The 20,389-nt window shown below is 50.0% G+C and overlaps 1 protein-coding gene and 1 pseudogene across 12 annotated transcripts in view; one reads left to right on the top strand and one right to left on the bottom strand.

The window, feature by feature from the left end:
* Positions 1-20,389, top strand: part of IQSEC2 (IQ motif and Sec7 domain ArfGEF 2) — a 130,448-nt gene that overhangs the window by 31,449 nt on the left and 78,610 nt on the right. For 7 of the 12 annotated variants that reach the window (XR_002941550.3, XM_024353368.3, XM_024353367.3 and 4 more), the window contains exon 1: positions 3,557-4,358. The exons of 2 other annotated variants lie outside the window; for them this stretch is intronic. Coding sequence is in view for 9 of the 10 variants with exons in the window: in XM_024353368.3 (XP_024209136.1) it covers positions 3,652-4,358 (707 nt within the window). In the remaining variant the exon portion in view is untranslated. Of the gene's footprint in view, positions 1-3,406; positions 4,359-20,389 lie in introns of those variants that run through there. 3 more of the 12 variants (XM_054676661.2, XM_024353359.3, XM_024353361.3) reach the window with 2 other exon arrangements.
* LOC112206972 (small ribosomal subunit protein uS2-like) lies at positions 1,047-1,814 on the bottom strand (annotated as a pseudogene).

Genomic DNA, 20,389 nt, shown 5'->3' with positions numbered 1-20,389 from the left:
AAGGGTACAATTCAGTGGTTTTTAGTATATGGACAGGATTGTGCAACCATCATCATAGTTTAATTTTAGAACATTTTCTTTTTCTTTTTTTTAAGACTAGTCAAGTGCAGTAGTGAGAGATGGGAAAAGAGTAGAACAAGGAGTTCGATCTGTAATTGACTGTGAACAACCAATTGAGATAATTCACTGCCTTTGGACCAGCCTCATTTTAGAACATTTTTATCCCCCTCCAAAAAAGCCCCATACCCGTTAGCAGTCTTTCCCCATTTTGCCACCCACACTCCAGACCTGGCAACCATTACTCTAATTTCTGTCTCTATAGATGTGCCTATTCTAGGATTTCATATAAAAGGAATCATACAATATGTGGTCTTTTGTGACTGGCTTCTCATTAGTATAATGTTTTCAAGGTTCATCCGTGTTTTAGCCTGTATTAGTTCTTGATTCCTTTTTAATGACTGAATACTATTCCATTGTGTGGTCATACCACATTTTGTTTATCCATTCATCAACTGATGAGCATTTGGTTGCTTCCACTTTCAGGCTGTTACAAATAATGCTGCTGTGAACATTCATGTACAAGTTTTTATGTAGATGTATGTTTTCATCTCTCTTGGATATATACCTAGGAGTGGAATCCCTGGATCATATGCTAACTCTATGTTTAACATTTTGAGGAACTGCCAAACTGCTTTCCAAAGTGACTGCACCATTTTACATTCCCATCCGCAATGAATGAGGGTTCCAATTTCTCTACATGCTCGCTAACACTTCTCATTGTCTGTTCTGTGGATTTTAGCTATCATAGTGGATGTGAAGTAGTATCTCTCTGTGTGTGTGTGTGTGTGTGTGTGTGTGTGTGTGTGTGTGTTTAAGAAACTGATATTTATTTTCCGTCAATCTGATTTCCGTTTTCTGTTCAAGAGCCTGTGGAAGAACAGCTTAAGACCACTCAGTGGTTATTCCTATCCATTCAGCTATCTGAGAGTGACTGCTACAGACCAGCCTCCAGTAGCAGGCTGAGTGCTCCAAACTTGAGTAGAGAATTATTGAATAGGTACAAAGGGCACCTGCATGCCTTCAGACCAGTCTGTACCCTCAGGTTGAATAGCAGTAGACTCAGGAGCTGGCGCAGTCCATTCACCCTGAAGTTCCTCCTTGGTCACAGCCTTTTCTCCAGCAGCCTGCTCTTCGTTTTCAATCTTTTCAGGATCTCTGCAGAAATAGAGATCAGGCATAACTCCCATGGGTGTTCACGGGAGGTGGTACAACGCACGTGCAGAACCTCCTGGGCCAGCATCCATTACACTAGACCCCCTGAGGGAACTCCTGGGTTGTTGCATGGGATGGCAGTGTCCACACAGTGCAGGGGAGACTCTGTGTGACCCAGAGCAATGATAGGCAAGTTAATATAAGATGCCTCTGTGAGAGGTTAGTGGTCAGCCCTGGGATCAGTAACCACCAGCAGACGTGGCTCCTGGAAGGCTGCCTGGATCTGATTAGTGAAAGTTCCAGGAGTGAAGTGCCCAGCAATAAGAGTGGCCCCAGTGGAAAGAGCAAACTTTAGCACAGCCCACTGGCCAATATTCCTGGAAGATATAATACTAGCATCAGTCTGGTTTTCAATGGCAACAATGGCAGAATCTTCTTCCAGGTCCTCTTCAGATTTATGATGTAGATGCCACCACATTTCCTTCTGTAGATGTACTGTTCCATTTGGAAGTCAAGGTTGGTGCCATTCAAGTGGGGTTCTGCTGCAAGGAATTTGAGGATATCTCTTCCTTCATCTGCAGGACATTAAGGGCTCCAGACATTGTGGAAGTTTCCCTTTAGGTTATGGGAGAATGCAGGAAACGCCTGATGGGTAGCACTGAGAGCTCATTGTGGTTTTGATTTGCATTTCCCTGATGGTTAATGATGTTGAGCATCTTTTCATGTGCTTATTGACCATTTGTATATCTTCTTTGGAGAAATGTTTATTCAAATTCCTTGCCCATTTAAAAAAAAATAGTTGTCTTTTTGTTGCTGTAAGAGTTCTTTATATATTCTACGTACAAGTCCCTTATCAGATACATGATTTGCAAATACTTTCTCTCATTCTGTGGGTTGTCTTTTCTGTGCAAGGTGTTCTTTGCATGCTTTTATCCAAGACCACCCTGTCAGGTAGCTGTTATTGATAGGGAAATTGAAATTAAGAGAGAAGATGGAATTTAAATCCAGTTTTGTCTGACTGTAAAACTCATGTTTTCTCCTCTAACCCAACCTGCTCACAAAGATAAATTAAGACACGTTTCTGTCTTTAAGGAGCTCCGTCTGGCAGAGGACATAAAACAAGAACACAGACGAATGTGCTGTAAAGCAAGTTCCACTTGTTCCACAAATTCCACAAGATAGGGAGTGCAGCAGGAGGTCAAGAGGGGGGAGAGAGAGAGAGAGAGAGCAGCAACTTGCACTTCTGGCTGAGGAAATCAGGGTTGGCTTCAGTAAGGTGGCATTTGAGTTAAGTCTTGAAGGATGGGTACAGTTTCAGTGGATGGGGATGATGGAGTGAATGGGGAGAGCATTTCTAAAGGAGAGCAGGAAATGAGGGTTGGTTGAATGAATGGAGCCTTGATCCCAAGACTGGCTGTGATGTGGAGTCCCAGGGCTTGTTGAGTTGAGAGATCCTGGACTGCCTTGGTTAGAGGACCCGGGGACTGGCTGAGATGGGGGATTCTGGGGTTGGCTGGGGTAGGAGATCTGGGCACTGGTTTGAATGGAGAGTGTAAGGGCTGGCTGGAGTGGGAGATGCCTGCGATGTTGTACATGAGTGTGTGTGTGCGCATCCTTTGGGAGTCCCAAGGGATGCCTGGGATGAGGGCAGCTGCAGACAGTCAAGGGACTGGCTAGGATGGGAGACTCAGGGACGACTGCCCATGATGGGGGCTGGAGGGAGGTCGCCTGAGGTAGGAGACACAGGGGCTGGCTAGGAAGGGGAATCTGACACTGCTTGGGATTGGCAGACCTAGGGCATGGGGAGTCCACGGGTTGTCGGGACCTGGGGACTGCCTGGGATGGGGGTTCCTCCCGGGATGGCTTTGGATGAAGATCCCCAACCTGGCGAACCCGAGGGACGGGCGGACTCTGGGAAGGAGGGCTTCTTTAGGCTCCGTTAAGTGAGGACCCAGGGACGGGTGGAATGGAGAGATCTCTTGCGGGCTGTCATGGGGCTGGCCCTGGCCGGGCGCCGGTGCCTTGGGGCCAGTCCAGCTGCGGGTGCGGGTGGCAGCCGCAGGTGGGGCGCGCGGGGGCGGGCCGGGCGAGCCGGGTGGGGGCAGGGGCGGGGGGCGGGCCGGCGGCCGGGGCGGTCCCGCGCGGCCGCGCTGCGCAGTGACTCCGCAGCGGGCGGAGCGCCGTGGGCCGCGTCCTCCCGAGCAGTGGCTGTGGTGGTGGTGGTGGCGGCGGCAGCGGCGGCAGCCTCAGCTCCTGCTCCCCGTGCCGCCGGCCCCAGCGCTGTCTCCCGGGCCCCCTAGGGCCCCCGGGCCCTCAAGCCCGGTGCGCGCCCTCGCGTCCCGCCGGCCCCCTCCCCCGGCTGGGCCCGGGGGAGGGTGGCGCCGTGAGAGAGCGGGGACAGGGCTCTCCTGCCCGTTCCCCTGCCCCTGGGCCGCCAGGATGGAGGCGGGGTCGGGGCCCCCGGGCGGCCCGGGATCCGAGAGCCCAAATCGGGCCGTGGAGTACCTGCTGGAGCTGAACAACATCATCGAGAGCCAGCAGCAGCTGCTGGAAACCCAGCGGCGGCGCATCGAGGAGCTGGAGGGCCAGCTGGACCAGCTCACCCAGGAGAACCGCGACCTGCGAGAGGAGAGCCAGCTGCACCGCGGGGAGCTGCACCGGGACCCCCACGGCGCGCGGGATAGCCCGGGCCGCGAGAGCCAGTACCAGAACCTGCGCGAGACCCAGTTCCACCACCGCGAGCTGCGGGAGAGCCAGTTCCACCAGGCGGCCCGGGACGTGGGCTACCCGAACCGGGAAGGCGCCTACCAGAATCGGGAGGCTGTGTATCGGGACAAGGAGCGGGACGCCTCCTACCCGCTCCAGGACACTACCGGTTACACAGCCCGCGAGCGTGACGTGGCCCAGTGCCACCTGCACCACGAGAACCCAGCCCTGGGTCGCGAGCGTGGCGGGCGGGAGGCCGGGCCGGCGCACCCGGGCCGCGAGAAGGAAGCGGGCTATTCGGCGGCGGTGGGCGTGGGGCCGCGGCCACCGCGGGAGCGGGGCCAGCTGAGCCGTGGCGCATCCAGGAGCTCCAGTCCCGGCGCCGGCGGAGGCCACAGCACCAGTACCAGCACCAGCCCGGCCACGACCCTCCAGAGAAAGTAAGGAATGTGTGTTTGTACCCCCGGCTCTTCCCTCTAGATCCCTCTCCAACTTGTCCAGCTGATAGAGTAAGAAGCCAGTGTCTGGTTCCGTGTCTTCCTCTCCTGTCCCAACACGCCAGGAGAAGCCAGGTCCCCCTCATCCAGCCGACACCCCTTCCCTGGCCACCCCAGACTGGGTTGGCCAGATGAGTGCAGGCGTCTCTTCTTTCCCGGTACCGCGGCCAGCGAGGGACTAGAGCAGTCATCGCCGCCTCCCCCGCCTCCACTTCTTCAACCCCTAGCTGCATCCTTGCCAGAAGATAGGTTTTCATTTATTTATTTATTTTGGGTATGCTGGTTGGAATTTTTATGGTCGGCGAGGGTGTCTACTCAGAGCCCCAGGGGAGAGAAAGCCCCCCACCCCCGCCTTTTTTTTTTTTTTTTTTTTCCTTTTTCTTTTTGCCTGATCTTTTCTCCTCTGGCCGCCTCAGCTCCATCCCTTACCAAAGAGGCAGGTGGGGACCAGAATGGCTGCTGGAGGCTGAGACATCCCTCTGAAGGGAACTGCAGCACATTCTGGCCGGGGGGAGCAAAGATGGGGGAGCAAAGATGGAGGCCAAGCCCTTGGCTAGTTCCTCAAAGTCCACCCCCTCTCCACCCTTCAAGAAAAACAACACCCATTTAAAGAGCCCTACCGGGAAGGGAAGTCTAGATTGCCCCTCTGCTGGATCGGTTCCAGTTCCTGCACTGGGGTCTGTGTGTCTATTTGGGACACCTTGGCACTATCTCTTGGGTTGGTGGGACATGGGCTGGGTCCACTTTTTCTGTGTAGATACCATGGTGAGCTGATTGGGTTACATGTATCAGGCTGAGAGAGTCAAGGGCGTGCAGACTCCCAAGGCTGCCCTAAAGGCTCCCTTATTTCTTTTCTGCCGTATTCGAAGGAACACTGAGCTGGGAGTTGGGAGACCTGAGTTCCCCTTCCAGCTCTGCTGCAGATTGGCTTTGTGACCTTGACTGAGTCTCTTTCTCTCTTAGGCCATGAGTTCCCCCGTATCTTTTTAAATGGCAAGGTCTGCCTTGGATGATCTTGAAGTACCCCTCCAGCTCAGATTTGATGGTTCTATGTTTAATCCAGCCACACTACAGAGCAAGTCTGAAGTCCTGTAGCGAATGGACAGGCTTCCCCCTCCTCTCACTGCTCAGCTGGTCCTACCATGTGCCACAACCAGTGGAGTGTCTCTTGGAGGCTGGGCTGGGGGTGGGGAAACCTTCTGCCTCAGGAAATCTGCCGGGAGACAGCTCTCTGCAACTCCCCCGTGGTGAGGCAGCAGGCTGGGGTGCTGGGTTGAGATGGCTGGGCCCCAGGAGCAGCAGCTGTAGCTTGAGGGCTCGGCTGGGCTCCACTGCAGCACACCCTAAGCTGAATTTTAGTGTGGACTGCCCCTGAGGAGTCTGGGGGCAAAGGAAATGGGCTTTCCTGCCCAGGCAGGGCTGCTGCGAGCTCAGTCCGGGAGGACTGACTGTGTGCCTTGGGGCGCCACACTGGAAGAGGGACAGAGGTAGACCAAGGTCCATTCAGGAGAGGGTCATGGTGGGCCGGGGGCAGAGGAAGACTGCATGGGGTATGGTCGAGCCTGGCTGCAGAAGACTTTTCTAGAGGGGTCAGGCCTGTGACAGAGGGAGCGGACTCATTATGTGTGGCTTCAGTGAGCAGAACCCGAAACAGTGGGAACATTTGAGATAGATTAGGAAGAACTTTCCAACCTGGCATTCTGGTGGTGCAGTGGACTGCCTCGAGAGGTGGAGGTGGGAGCTGGATGGACCTGGAGCTCTCAGCGGAGCTCGGGTGGGAGTCTGGGAGAACTGGAGGAAGCATGATTCCTGAATCAGGTAGAAAGCCCAGTGAAATGACCTGGGTCGTCCCCAGTTATGGGATTCCATGACTCTGGCTCTCCACCCTGCAGACATTGGTCTGAATCTCTTGGCTGACTGGTTGCCTGTTTGCTCCTGAGCTCCATGTTTCTGCTATCCGTGCAGGCCTACCTCTTGGTCCTTCCCTCTTTTTGTGAACCCCCCCAGGTTGCTTGTTGCGTTTCCTTGCTTTGCATTTCCTACTGGATTAATAAAGGGGTTTAGGTAGTACTTTAAGTTTCTCTCCTGACCATATATTAACTATTTGCACACCCATTATTACCTCTTTTTGACTTCACAACAAGCCTTCTGCAGTGAGTGTTGGCAACTGCATTTTAGAGATGGGGAAACTGAGGCTCCAAGATGAAGGGACCTCACTCAAGGTTACCCTACTAGTTGCTAATGGAGCTGGGACTAGAACCCAAGTCTTCCTGTCTCCAAGGCCTGGTATTTTTTTCTCTAGAGCTCTCCAACCCACAGGAGTCTCTTAGCCTCAGGACCTGGCCTGGCACTGAGCTAGGAGAGGCCAGGAGAGCCTTAGGTCTCTAGAGGATTTGAGCAGGAGGAGATGAGTCTGGGATGAGTGGGGAGTTGACAGCGGCAGGGAAGAAGGCTCTGTCTCCCTCCTTTCCACTCTCCCTCCTGGCCTGGCACCAGGAGGGCCTGTTGATGCAGTAGCCATTGCTGTCACTGCTGCTGCTGCAAGCGACTCCCCTGCTAGGTCTGTTCTGGGTTTGTAAGGAGTGGGTGAGAAGCCGCTGGAAGCGAGGGCAGGCAGGGTGGGAGTTTAGCAGCAGAGGCTGCAGCATTGGGGGAGGCTAGGTAGAGCGGGTACAGGCTGGGCTCTCTTGGTCCCCAGGCTCCCCCTGGTGGAGGAAGAGGGGAGAGTGGTGCCTGGGCCGAGCTGCAGCTTGTTGGGGGGCCCCCGCTGTGCCTAGGGACTTTCTTTAGTCCTCCCAATGATCCCGTGCTTCTGTCACCACGATCCACATTTTACAGCAGAAGAAATTGGGGGATCAGAGAAGTGAAGCCCACCAGAGGTTACATTACTCATAAGACAGACTCCCAATCCTGTGAACTTTCCCTCTACTGCATTGGACATCAGCTGTCATGTCTACCCCCATCCATGTCATCCACCCAGGATTCCCATATCCTCCTGCACCGTCCCCTCTGGACAGGTTCCAGGATGCCAGTATCCCTTCTGCTGTGCTCAGGGTGTGGCCTTTCTAGTGCAGATAGAGTGAGATGCGTCCCTGTCTCCTTTTGGTCCTGGGTCCTCTGTACGCGAAGGTTTTGTTTGCTTGCTTTTTAGTCGTTGGTCCTGACTAATGCTCAGGTCTTTTCACCTGGAATTGTCCACATACCCCCCCCAAGCCTGGTTGATTAGAGAATAGCTCTGCTTTTGTTGTTGATCTTGGCTTGGCCCCCTTGCAGTCCTGCCACCTAGAGTGATTTATAGGAGTGCTAGGGGCCCCTGCTGAGTTGCTCCACACTGAAGAGCTGCGTTTCCCACGCTCTTTGCATGGGCCCAGCTCCGGCTCTGCTGTAGGCGGTGGTGGGCTGAAGCTGGTATGGTGGCAACTCTCCTTCCTTTACCCCCACCCCCATCCACCCTGCAAGCTGGCTTACACTTGGAGATAGCAACTAGAGGGGCTGGCCTGGTGGTGGTTTTTTTCTTTTTCTTTTTTTTGGTTTTGGTTTGTTTTTGGGACAGGGTCTTGCTCTGCTGCTCAGGCTGAAGTGCAGTGTTGCGAACATAGCTTACTCAAGTGAGTTCAGGAGTTTGAGGCTGCAGTGAGCAATAATTGCAAAAAAGGAACACCAGGCTGGCCCTTCTAGTTGCTATCCGCCCAATTCTTTTAAGCAGAGACGAGGTCTCTCTGTGTTGCCCAGACTGGTCTCAAACTCCTGGGCTCAAGCGATCCTCCCTCCTTGGCGTCCCAAAGTGCTGAGCCACCACGCCCGGCCCAACGTGGTATTCTTGACAGCTAGGGCAGTGTATGGTCTACCACATGCTGTCGTCTGCTTGCAGTGGGATGTCAGCATGCTCCCCACAGGGGCTAAGGCCACTGAGAGACAGCACGTGAGACAGTGAGCCCAGGGAGAGGCTCAGGGAAGTCTCTCCTTTGGGGTCTTGGGTACTTTTCCCAGGGGGTGTCTCTCCTTCCCAGGAGGGAAAACCATTTATCTTCCCTCCCACTGTGTTGTGAGCATTATCTTCGTGTGGGAGGAAATGGTAATGTTGAATTTAATGAGAATGAGAGTCTTGCTTCTCTATCTAGATCTGGGGCAAGAATGGGGTTGTTATCATCCACAAACATTTCTTGGCTGTGTGCACAGCGCAGGAGGGGCCACGAGGCTGAGCAAACACTGCGCTCTTAGCGCTTGCAGAACCCCTGCTCCCCTCCATCCAGGGAGACAGGGTTGCAGGCCTAGCCATGCCATAGAGGCAACACTCAGGACAAAATGAGTGGCAAGAATGGTGAGGAGTGGAAGTTCTCAGAGGAAGGAGGGATCAGGCCAGGCCAGGCTGCTGTTTGAGTACCTGGGCGGTGGGTGAGGGATGAGGGGTATGGAAGGAATGTGAGTGGTCCCTTCATGGAGGTGGCAGCTGGGAGGAAGACGTCAGACCAGACTTGCTGCCTGCGCTTTCCTCGTCTGTCCCACCCCTGCCTACCAAGGTCTCTGAATTTGCTGGGCGCAGAGTAAAGGCCTGGAGCATAGGGAAGAGGCCACACGTGTACCGAGTGAGTCTCAGCCTTCTGCCAGGCCCCACGCTATGTGACTTTATGTAATAATAGCTAACATTTTTTCACTGCTCTTACTGTGTGCTAAGCACTATTTGCTCTAAGCGCTTTCCATGTATTAATTCATTCAATCTCCACATGAATCCTCTCGTGTAGATATTGTTATTAACTCCATTTTACAGATGAGGAAACTGAGGCCCAGAAAGGTTGGATAGCATACCCAGGATCACTCAATGAATAAGTGGCAGAACTGTGAAGGAGCTGGAGGAGCCCAGGGAGTTGGGCTTCAGGGTCCGCAGTGTTCTAACCCACCCTGGAGCACTACTTCTTACCTCATTTGCACAGAGCCCCTGCCAGATGGGTGTGTTCGTTTGTTTGTTTGTTTTATGAGTTTCACTCTTGTTGCCCAGACTGAAGTGCAATGGCACGCTCTTGACTCACTGCAACCTCCACCTCCTGGGCTCAAGCAATTCTCATGCCTCAGCTTCCCGAGTAGCTGGGATTACAAACACGTGCCACCACCCCCGACTAATTTTTGTATTTTTAGTAGAGACGGGGTTTCACCATGTTGGTCAGGCTGGTCTCGAACTCCTGACCTCAGGTGATCCGCCCACCTCTGCCTCCCAAAGTGCTGGGATTACAGGCATGAGCCACTACGCCCAGCCTATTATCTTCATTTTTTCAGACAAGGAAACAAGGATCAGAGAGGTACAGTGACCTGCCCGAGGTTATTCAGGCAGATGGAGCCCAGAACTGTCTGGCTTCCAAACCTATGGTACACCGCTGCCTCCCGCAGGTGGGCTTTAAAGACATCAGAGCTACTCCAGGTATGTGGCTCTAGCTTCCTCCAACAGAGCTCCCAGGACCACTGCTCTAGGCAGGCTCCCTCTCACCATCACCCCCTGAATTTTGGCCATGGTCTCCTAGTAGATTGCCCCTCCTGCTCTCGCTCCATCAAGCCTCTGATGAGGTGCAGCCAGACCATGTTCTGCAGTCCAGCTCCAGTAGTTTCACTCTCTCTTTGGCCTGAAAACTCCTCCGCCTGCCCTGCATGGTCTTCTTAGGATCTGTCCCCAGTTTGCCTTTTTCCTCTCATCTTTGTACAGACTATGCTCCAGCCAGGCTGACCCGTGTGCCCCCCTGGTTAGCCCACTCAGGCCTTCTGCTAGCCTCTAGGTCTTTGCTCATGTTGTTCCCTTCTCTTGGGCTGCTGTACCCAGTTCCCAGGCTGGACTCAGCTGTTACCTCTCCTATGTCTGTTTGCTGGTGTCTCTGATGTTTGGTCTATCCTTGACCCTCTCAATGAGCACATTGCCCCTTTTTATTCCTTCATGGTTGTTTACATCTCATGTCCCCTCTGTTAGACTGAGACCCCCTTCAGATTTACATTTAACTGACATATACTGAGTGCATTTTGTGTGTCAGGTTCTGTGTTAGGTGCTGTGGGCATGAGTGAAGGAGCTATAAGCTTGGAAACACATAACACAGCACATAGTAGCTGCTTAATAAATACTGAGTAGCTAAATGAATGTCTGATTGAGTCCTGCTGAACTAATAGCCAAAGGTACCTAATTTTTTCGTCCTTCCAGGACTCCTGTAGTAAGAAATGACAACTTCAGAATTCTCTTGGGGTAGGCACAGTAGCTCCCAGCACTTTGGGAGGTCAAGGCGGGGGGAATCACTTGTGCCAGGGAGGTTGAGGTTACAGTGAACTATGATTGTGCCACTGCACTCCAGCCTGGGCAACAAATTGAGATCCCATCTCTAAGGAAAAATAAATTCTTTTGGTTTTTCTGTGGCTTTTTTCTCATGCTCCCTGGAGCCATTTTGGCCTTTGCTGTCTCTTCTCACGCTCACCAGCCTTCCGATTCATAGAATGTCAAGGTAGCAGACTTGGACGAGACTTTGGAGACATTTAGACCAATCTGCTGATCATTATCTCTCTCTGCCATGTCAGGCTGTGGTCCTGACCCTCGATACCAAGTCTTCTGTTCTGAAAGGAGCAAAGAGGCCTGCACAGGACCTGTGTGCAGTTCACTCAGCCCAGTGGGAAGTTGCTTATTTATCCATCAAACCTTTCTTGAGCTCAGACCCTGAGCTGAACATGGTATCTCAGGGTTGACATAAGACTTGGCCCCTCTGCCTCACTCACTGCAGTGTTCCCTGGCAGGATCATAAACATTGGTCATGGGGAAGAATGCTTAGTAAGTGACTTACTTCCTCTTTTGGGGAAGCTCCTTTAGGGCAACATAATTTGCCAGTTACTACAACTTCCTCATGGTATTTGGTTTCTCTCCAAGCCTGCCTGTTGGAAGCATTTACACGGGGAAGCCCATTCCCCAGTGCTTAGTAGCTGAAGCTCTCTGGGACCTTAGCATTCAGAGAAAGTGTGGTGCCATGGAAGGACTTTGTGTAACTCTAGGCAAATCACTTCACTTTCAGAGCCTCAGTTTTCTCAAGTAGTAAATAGGAATAAAACTGTATTTTCTGATGCATGAGATTCATGTTGCCAGCCCCCTACCTCCCTCAAAAAAATTGTATCAGAAAATTTCCTGGCTGCCTGGCATACCGTACATCAAGGTCCTGATCAGGCTGGAAAGCTGAGAATGGAAAATAATACATGAGACTGCCCTGCCCCCTAGAGGCGGAATGTGGCAAACACACAACAATGCAAAGACCGATGCATCGCATCCCTTTCAAAACAAAGATGACAAGCCAGAGCTACACGGCTGATCAGGATTATTCCTCCAACATTTTAGATGTAAATGTATCACTATCATCACCTAATAGGTACCGTTTCACTAATGTTTCACTAGTGCATTTCGTTGGAGCGATGTGATTTTTATACCTTTTTAAAGGAGTGATAGGACTGCATATCCAGGCCCTGTGATTTCCTACTGGATTCCAGGATACAGCATACTGCATTCACCTGAATAAAACCAATATTTTCCTTCATATAACCACTTTAGAATTATTGTCATTATATCTGTGATGAAAAGTACCTAACTTGGCTCTTCCCCCACATTTTCTTATAAATCTGAGAGGCATCTCTCACAACTGTATATCTGATATGCCAGCCAATTCATAAACAACCCATCTCATTGTGATGGTTGTGAAAATTAAATAAGATGACGTAGGTGAAGCGCTGAGCACACAGTATGTGTTTACTCAGCAATAGCCATTATTATTAATAATAACTCTGTAAAGCTCTGTGCTGTGGGAGGACAGGAGGAGAAACCATGTGGCAGCTCACCACATTTCAGAGAGAGAGGTCAGTCCAGTGAATATTGCATGCCAGGATGTGCCATGCCTAGTGCCATCACAGGCAGAGAATTCTATGATTAGTATATAGTTCCTGGCTTCAAGGTGCTCATAATTGGGTGGAGAAGGTGGTGGTGGAAATAGACGATTGCAGTGTGCTATCCAGTGTGTCATGCCAGAGGGGAGCACAGAGGGCCACAGGTGCTCAAAGGAGAGACATCACCCTGGACTGTCAGGGAAGGCTTACTGGAGGAGGTGATACCTGAGCTGAGGCTTGGAGGATGAGTTTGAGTTAGCTAGGTGAAGAAGGACAGCATGTGGGTTGGTGGGAATTGGGGGCAAAAGGGAGGTTAAGGCAGAGGGGCCAGCATGAGCAAACACACAGAGGTATGGGCCCAGCAGGATATGTGTATGGGGAGGTTTTTTGTTTGTTTGTTTTGTTTTTTTATGAGTTCAGTACAAACTAGAGCACAAACAGAGAGACTTGCAGGGGAGTCTGGAGGGTTGGCCGGCTCACATCTTGAGGACACTTCACTAGCAGCGTCAGGAGCTTTCTGCTGTTTTGTTTTTGTTTTTATTTTTTTGAGACGGAGTTTTGCTCTTTCGCCCAGGCTGGAGTGAAGTGGCGTGATCTCAGCTCACTGCAGCCTCTTCCCCACCCCAGGTTCAAGCAATTCTCCTGCCTCAGCCTCCCGAGTAGCTGGGATTACAGGCGTGTGCCACTATGCCTGGCTAATTTTTGTATTTTTAGTAGAGACAGGGTTTTGCCATATTGGCCAGGCTGGTCTCAAACTCCTGACCTCTGGTGAGCCACCTGCCCTGGCCTCCCAAAGTACTAGGATTACAGGCATGAGCCACCATGCCTGGCCAAGTAGCATTTTAAACTGGGGGAGAGGTGCTTATTGTGTGGTGTGGGAGAACATGTCAAGAGCCACGTTTTGGAGAGATCCCCCTAGAGGGCAGTTTGGAAGATAGATTGGAGGGTATCCAGGGAGGAGGCTGGTGCAGCAGTCTAGATGAGAGATGATCAGGCCTGTGCTTGGGCAGTGGGAGTAGAGATAACCTATGTGGGGAGAAAGATGATGATGGAGGGGAGCGCAGCCTGCTCTGGAAGCTCAGAGGAGTGGCAGCGTTCATGACCAGTAGGGTTTTAATAATACCAGCATAGAAATCAAGAAATCACAAGTTGGAAGGACTCTGACAAATCATCCAACTGAAGCTATTCATTTTACAGATGAAAAGACTGAGGCCCAGAGACAGAAAGGACTTGTATAAGGCCAGTCAGGGTGTGAGCAGAAAAGAGAACGCCGATTAGAAGAGTCACCCTAGTATGAATGCCAGCATTCAGAGCATCTTTTCTTTTCTTTTCTTTTCTTTTCTTTTTTTTTTTTTTTGAGATGGAGTCTCTCGTTCTGTCACCCAGGCTGGAGTGCAATGGCGCGATCTCGGCTCACTGCAACCTCCGCCTCCTGGGTTCAAGGGATTCTCCTGCCTCAGCCTCCCGAGTAGCTGGGATTACAGGCATGCACCACCACACCCAGCTAATTTTGTATTTTTAGTAGAGACAGGGTTTCTCCATGTTGGTCAGGCTAGTCTTGAACTCCCGACCTCAGGTGATCCGCCCACCTCGGCCTCCCAAAATGTTGGGATTACAGGTGTGAGCCACTGCGCCCAGTGCATCTTTTCTTAAATGTGCTGTTCTCTTTCTCCCCCTAGCTCAGGCCCAGCCTTCTTTCTGCTGTTTTTTGTCTTATGTGGCTTCATTTACTGTAACTGAGGCAGCTCAGAGGCAGTTTCTGGCCTGACAGCCAGGTCTGTCATCCCTGTTTTTCTGTTTTCATGGAAGAGGGTGGACCTGTGTCTGTCTTTAGTATATCCCCATTACCTTGGGCTGGGCAGCTCTACCCCGGGTGTCTTTGTTTTGAGGCTCGATGATATGATACATAAAGAACGAGCTTTGGAGACAGACAGACCTGGATTTGAATCTGTGTTCCACCCCAACCCGCAGGATGGCCTCAGCTAGGTCGTTTTACCTTTTCTGAATTTTAGTTTTTCTGTAAAATGGGATAACAATGCCTATTATGCCTATTTCTCAAGTTTTTTGTTTGTTTGCTTGCTTGCTTGCTTGTTTTGAGACAGGGTCTCTTTCTATCAGCCAGGCTGGAGAACAGTGGTGCGATCACAGCTCACTGCAGCCTCGACATCCTGGGTTCAAGTGATCCTCCTACCTCAGCCTCCCAAGTTGCTTGGACCACAGACATGCACTACCATGACCGGCTAATTTTTTTTGTAGAGACAGAGTCTCCCTATGTTGCCTGGGCTGGTCTTGAACTCTTAGGCTCAAGCAATCCTCCCACTTCGGCCCCCTAAAGTGCAGGGATTATAAGCGTGAGCCACCATGCCTGGCATATTTCTCAAGGTTAGCCAAGATAATTTCGATGGCATTCCCTGATACTGTAGGTGCTCCGTAAATAGATAATTTCGATGGCATTCCCTGATACTGTAGGTGCTCCGTAAATAGTCATTTTTCTTCTCTTTCATGAAATCTCCCATGGACAATGACTTAACGAATCAAAGCTTTGCTTCCCCTGAAAACTGGTATATTTCTTCCTTCCTAATGTGAGGCTGTCATAGCTCATTGTATCTTCCTTTTTGCCTCAGCCACCAGTTAATTTGAAGCATAGCTCTAGCATCTTTGTTGATTTCTTTTTCGGACTTATTTTCGAGTTCAATTTCTCTCCTGTGTTCTTGGAGTAAGCACCCTCAAATCCTTTGTGACTCAAGCAGGTATAAATAACTAATGGGTGTAAATAGTTGAATGAAAGTAAGGCTGAAGAGGCTGGACTGGCGATGGTGGGATTTGAAGAGGACCAGAGGTGGAGCAGGCTGGGGCAGCCAAGACAGTATCTGTGTGGATGGCTGTGAGGAACCAAGGGGTTAGTTAGGAGAGGCCAACCCGTCACCCGCCTCTCTTACCTCCTGTTCTCAAAAGAAGCATAGATATTGGAGAACAGGACCTCATGTCACCCAGAATCATCAGCCTGCCCATTTCATATTTACAGTGTGGAAGCCAGAGTTCTAAAGAAAGAGAAGGGCTTGTTTTGACAAACTGAATCAAAGCAATGCACATGCACAATTTTTAAAAGGCAAAGTAGTACATAAGGACTCATGTAGTAAAAAACTGATGTCTTCCTATCCCCTGCTTCTCAGCCCCAGATGCAACCACTTTTCCCATTTAGTTCTTCTGGCGGTAACTTCATATCTCTAAATAACGTGTTTGAATGGGTATTTCCTATTTATCAACTTTAAACATTATCTTGACTTTTTCCTACCATGACAAAATAATTTAGCTTATTTACAACAGCTGACTCTTTCTCAACACTCCTTCCCACTTTTTTTTTTTTTTTTTTTTGAGACAGGGTCTTGCTCAGTGGTCCAGGCTGGAGTACAATGGTGTGATCACAGCTCACTATGACCTCAAACTCCTGAACTCAGGCAATCTTCCTGCCTCAGTCTCCTGAGTAGTTAGGACCACAGGTGCATGCCACTACACCTGGCAAAGTTTTAATTTTTTTTTTTTTAGAGACGGGGTCTCGCTATGTTGCCCAGTTAGGTCTCAAACTCCTAGGCTCAAGTGATCCTCATCCTTCGGTCTTCCAGAGTGCTGGGATTGCAGGGGTGAGCCACTGCGCCCGGCCCCTCCCAGATTTTGAGAGTTTTATTATTGTGTGGGCTCCTCTATTAGTTACCTTTGTAACTTTATTAAGTACTATTTTAAACTGACTTCTTATTTCATCAGTTTTCCACAGCATCTCTTGACCACGTACTTTGTAAGACATAGTTATTAGTGCCATCCTTCCCTCCATCTCTCCTTCCCCTCTTCCACCTCCCAGTCTCTATGTTCTGTACTTGTGTATCTAGCAATGTAGATTACATTTGCATTCTATTCTGTAAAAATAATTATGTTTTCAATGCTTTATCTAGAGAGATTGATTATAAAAATTACCTGGCAGTACACTGTTTATGTGATTATGACTATGTCACTATTAGTCATCGCAGGGCCAAATAGTGTACTGTAATTATACCTCATTACTCACAGTTACACAACCTTTGTACTCCCAGGATTGTTTTAAAACTTCATACCGAAATATAATATGAATACAGAAAAGTGCTCATATCAGAAGTGATATGACCATATCACAAGTGATATAGTCACTTTTTACAAACCAAACACCTAGGTAACCAGCATTCAGAACAAGGTCTGTTTTTTATTCACCCTGAATAGTACTCAAGCAGCCCTTTCAGTTTGAAGGACTAAGTCTCTTCTTTTTTTTTTTTTTTTTTTTGAGATGGAGTCTCGCTCTGTCGCCTAGGCTGGAGTGCGGTGGCGTGATCTTGGCTCACTGCAACCTCTGCCTCCCGGGTTCAAGCGATTCTCCCATCTCAGCCTCTCTAGTAGCTGGGACTACAGGTGCCCACCACTATGCCCGGCTAATGTTTGTATTTTTAGTAGAGATGGAGTTTTGAACTCCTGACCTCAGGTGATCCACTCACCTCAGCCTCCCAAAGTGCTGGGATTATAGGCATGAGCCGCCGTGCCCGGCCTTTTTTTTTTTTTTTTTTTAGACAGGGCCTCACTCTGATGCATAGGGTGGAGTGCAGTGGCTCAACCTCCACCTGCTGGATTCAAGTGATTCTCCTGCCTCAGCCTCCCGAATAACTGGGATTACAGGTGTGCACCGCCACGCCTGGCTAATTTGTATTTTTAGTAGAGATGGGGTTTCACCATGTTGGCCAGGTTAGTCTCGAACCCCTGACCTCAAGTGACCTGCCCACCTTGGCCTCCCAAAGTGCTGGGATTACAGGCGTGAGCCACCATACCTGGCCCTCTCCTTATGTTATTTCTTTGATCATTCCCTTCCCTTAATTTGCTCTGTTTTCTTGTTTGGGAATGTCTGTTAGTTGGGTGTTGAACTTCCTGTAGGCTGTTGATCCTGTAGGCTGCTTACCTTTTCTCTCATACTTTCTATTTTATGGTATGTGAATAAGTTAATAGAAAGTCTGACTGAGCCAGGTGTGGTGGCTCATGCCTGTAATCCCAGCACTTTGGGAGGCTGAGGCGGGAGGATCGCTTGAGCCCAGAAGTTCGAGACCAGCCTGGGCAATATGATAACATGATGAAACCCTGTCTCTACAAAAAAAAAAAAAAAAAAAAAAAAAAAAAAAGAAAGAAAGAAAAAGAAAAAGAAAAAAAAAGAAAGTCTGACTGAGTGGTGAGCTGCCTATGTATCCAGGCTTGCTTGTCCACTCACTGGCTTCATTTTGGCGAGCTGGCAGGGAGTTGGTTGTTATAATCCCCAAAGGCCAGAATGAATAGCACTTTATTTTGGGGGCACCAACATGCCACTAGGTGTCTTGACTCATCCTAGATAGTTTAATTCCTTTAGCAAGCAGCCCTCTGATACTTTGCCTACGGGTGAATGCCAGGCGGCCTGTGTTCTAGGTCTGGGGGTTGGGGTGGCAGGGAAGGAAGGATGTCATATACTTACCTTCCATTTATCCCTGTGTCCAGTGCCGTGGTTCCTCCTACCCTCTCTTGCAGCTACCATCTCCAAGTCTGGAGTCTCTCTGGGCCTCTGCTGGCCTGACTGTCTCCCTCCTCAGCTGCAAGCCCCTAAGTGGTGTTCCTGGATCTCCCTCAACTGTGAACACCCTGCTGTTTGTTTTTTTGCTTCCAGAAATTTGTTGAAATCTCTCACCCACTGATCTCACCCTCTCCCATCCTCCTCCCTGTTATGAGTTCATACTTTATTTTATTCCTTCACTTTCATTATGGTGGGGTCCTGGGAGAGAGAGGAGATAAACATTTATGCCCTTGAGGTGGAAACTAAGGTGAAAGCTACTTTAAAAAAATGGTTGTTTTGCTTTTTCAACCCAGACTGAAACTGGAAACTATTAGTAGGCCCCCCACATAGCCAAGCCTGGATGACCTCATTTGGGGTCATCCAAGCTGTGTTGCTTCTGGCCCCAGCCCTTATCATAAGCATTCCTCCAGTGGCCTCCAGAGCACCCCTTTCCTCAACCTCTGCTGCCTAGACCATGGAGTCAAGCGAGCCCTCAGCCGAGGAACCGGACACCTGGGTTCTGATCCCAGCCCTGCCCCTGCCTCCCTCTGGACCCCTGGGCCAGCCCCTCCACCTCTCTGGGTGCCCTCTCTGTGGCTTGAGAGGCTCTCCGTCTGCTGTAAGCTGGGCTTTGCTGGGATTGGCTGGGTGCTTGGAGGGCAGCCCAGCCTCTTTGTCCGGGCGGTGGGAGCAAGTGGGCCAGAGATGGGCCCCAAGCACTCGGGGGGGCTTGGAGGCTGAGCTGAGGCTTCTGCAACAGCAGGCTGTGCTAGCTGCTCCCCCTTCCGCCCACTCTTTCCCATCATGGCTGAACCTCTATCTCTCTGCCTCCAGCAGAGAGAGGAGAGAAGGCAGGGCTAGAGAGCTAGTTCTGTTTTCCTTTGCTTCTTCTCTCTCTCTGTCATTGTAGTACCCAGCTGATCTGTGCTACAATACCTGTGCCTAACCGCACCTTCCTTTTTTGGTGTTCCCCCTTTCCGTCCTTGAATGATTGTCTCTTCTAGAAGCGCTCCTTGAGTGTTCATGGGGTGGGGGGCCTTGGGCTGCACTGTGTGGTGGGGAGACAGGAGACAGATGAGGGAGAGGGGCCAAACTTGCAGGCTGGAATGGGAGATGAAGTGCCACTTGGCTCTGGGATGACAGAAGGAAGCAGCAGCTGTAGCAGTTAAAAGCATTGGTTTTGGAATCAGACAAACCTAGACTTGAATCTCGGCTCTACTACTTATTAGCTGTGTGAGCCTGGGTAAGTCACATTGCTCCTCCGTACCTCAGTGACTGCATCCATACAATGAGAAGAACTACTTTGCACAACAGTTATGAAGACTGTGCAAAGTAGTAGGTACAACTGTGGACCACTGTAGGTGCAACTAAATAGTAACTTTATGGCTGGGCATGGTGGCTCATGTCTGTACTCCCAGCACTTTGGGAGGCCGAGGCAGGATTGCTTGAGGCCAGGAGTTTGAGACCAGCCTGGGCAACATAGCAAGACCCCATCTCTACAAAAAATGAAAAAATTAGCTGGGCGTGGTGGTGTATGCCTGTAGTCTTAGCTACTCGGGAGACTGAGAGCAGAAGATTACTTGAGCCCAGAAGTTCAAGGATGTAGTGAGCTATGATCATGCCACGGCACTCCAGCCTGGGTGACAGAATGAGACCCTGTCTAAAAAAATAAATAAGGCCGGGCGTGGTGGGTCACACTTGTAATCCTAGCACTTTGGGAGGCTGAGGCAGGTGGATCACTTGAGGCCAGGAGTTCAAGACCAGCCTGGCCAATATGGTGATACTCCATCTCTACTAAAAATACAAAAATTAGCTGGATGTGGTGGTGCACACCTGTAATCCCAGCTACTCGGGAGGCTGGGGCACGAGAATCACTTGAACCTGGGAGACAGAAGTTGCAGTGAGCCGAGATTGCACCACTGTACTCCAGCCTGGGTGACAGAGTGAGACTCTGTCTCAAAAAATAAAAAATAAGAAAAATAAATAGTAACTTTATGATTATTTGGATTATTATAAGGCAGAATATGCTAAGGCCCAAATAAAGTCTGCTTATTACTTTATTATGATTATATAACATATAGTATTTGCTTATGATTGAAAGGAGCATGAGGTTAGGGAAGGTATTCTCTAAGGAGGCAGCTTTTGACCTCATCACTCCTTGGATCAAGCCTCCCAGGGGCTCCCTGGCAACTACAGAATGAAGTTCACGCTGTGCTGCCTGGTATTCAAGGCTCTCTTGGTTGTAATCTCTGCCTTTCTTCTCTTCAAAATGTAAATGTGAAGTGATACTTTTCTCTTTATTTCCTGAAAAAGACATTTTAAAAGTGATAGACAAATATTTCATTTGAGGTATATAGCAGTCTTCCTCATCATTGTCATCATCATCAACATCATTTTTATCATCCCAGAACCTGTACAGTGAGTTGTGTTAAACAAGGACTATAGGAACAATAATCACCAGCAAAAGGATAGCCAGCAACTGAAACCATCATGGCCTTCATTT

This window comes from Pan troglodytes, chromosome X (assembly GCF_028858775.2).
Source record: "Pan troglodytes isolate AG18354 chromosome X, NHGRI_mPanTro3-v2.0_pri, whole genome shotgun sequence".
In the NCBI taxonomy this organism is placed as follows: domain Eukaryota; kingdom Metazoa; phylum Chordata; class Mammalia; order Primates; family Hominidae; genus Pan; species Pan troglodytes.
Note: the sequence above shows the minus strand (reverse complement) of the source record. Positions and strands in the feature narration are given on the sequence as shown.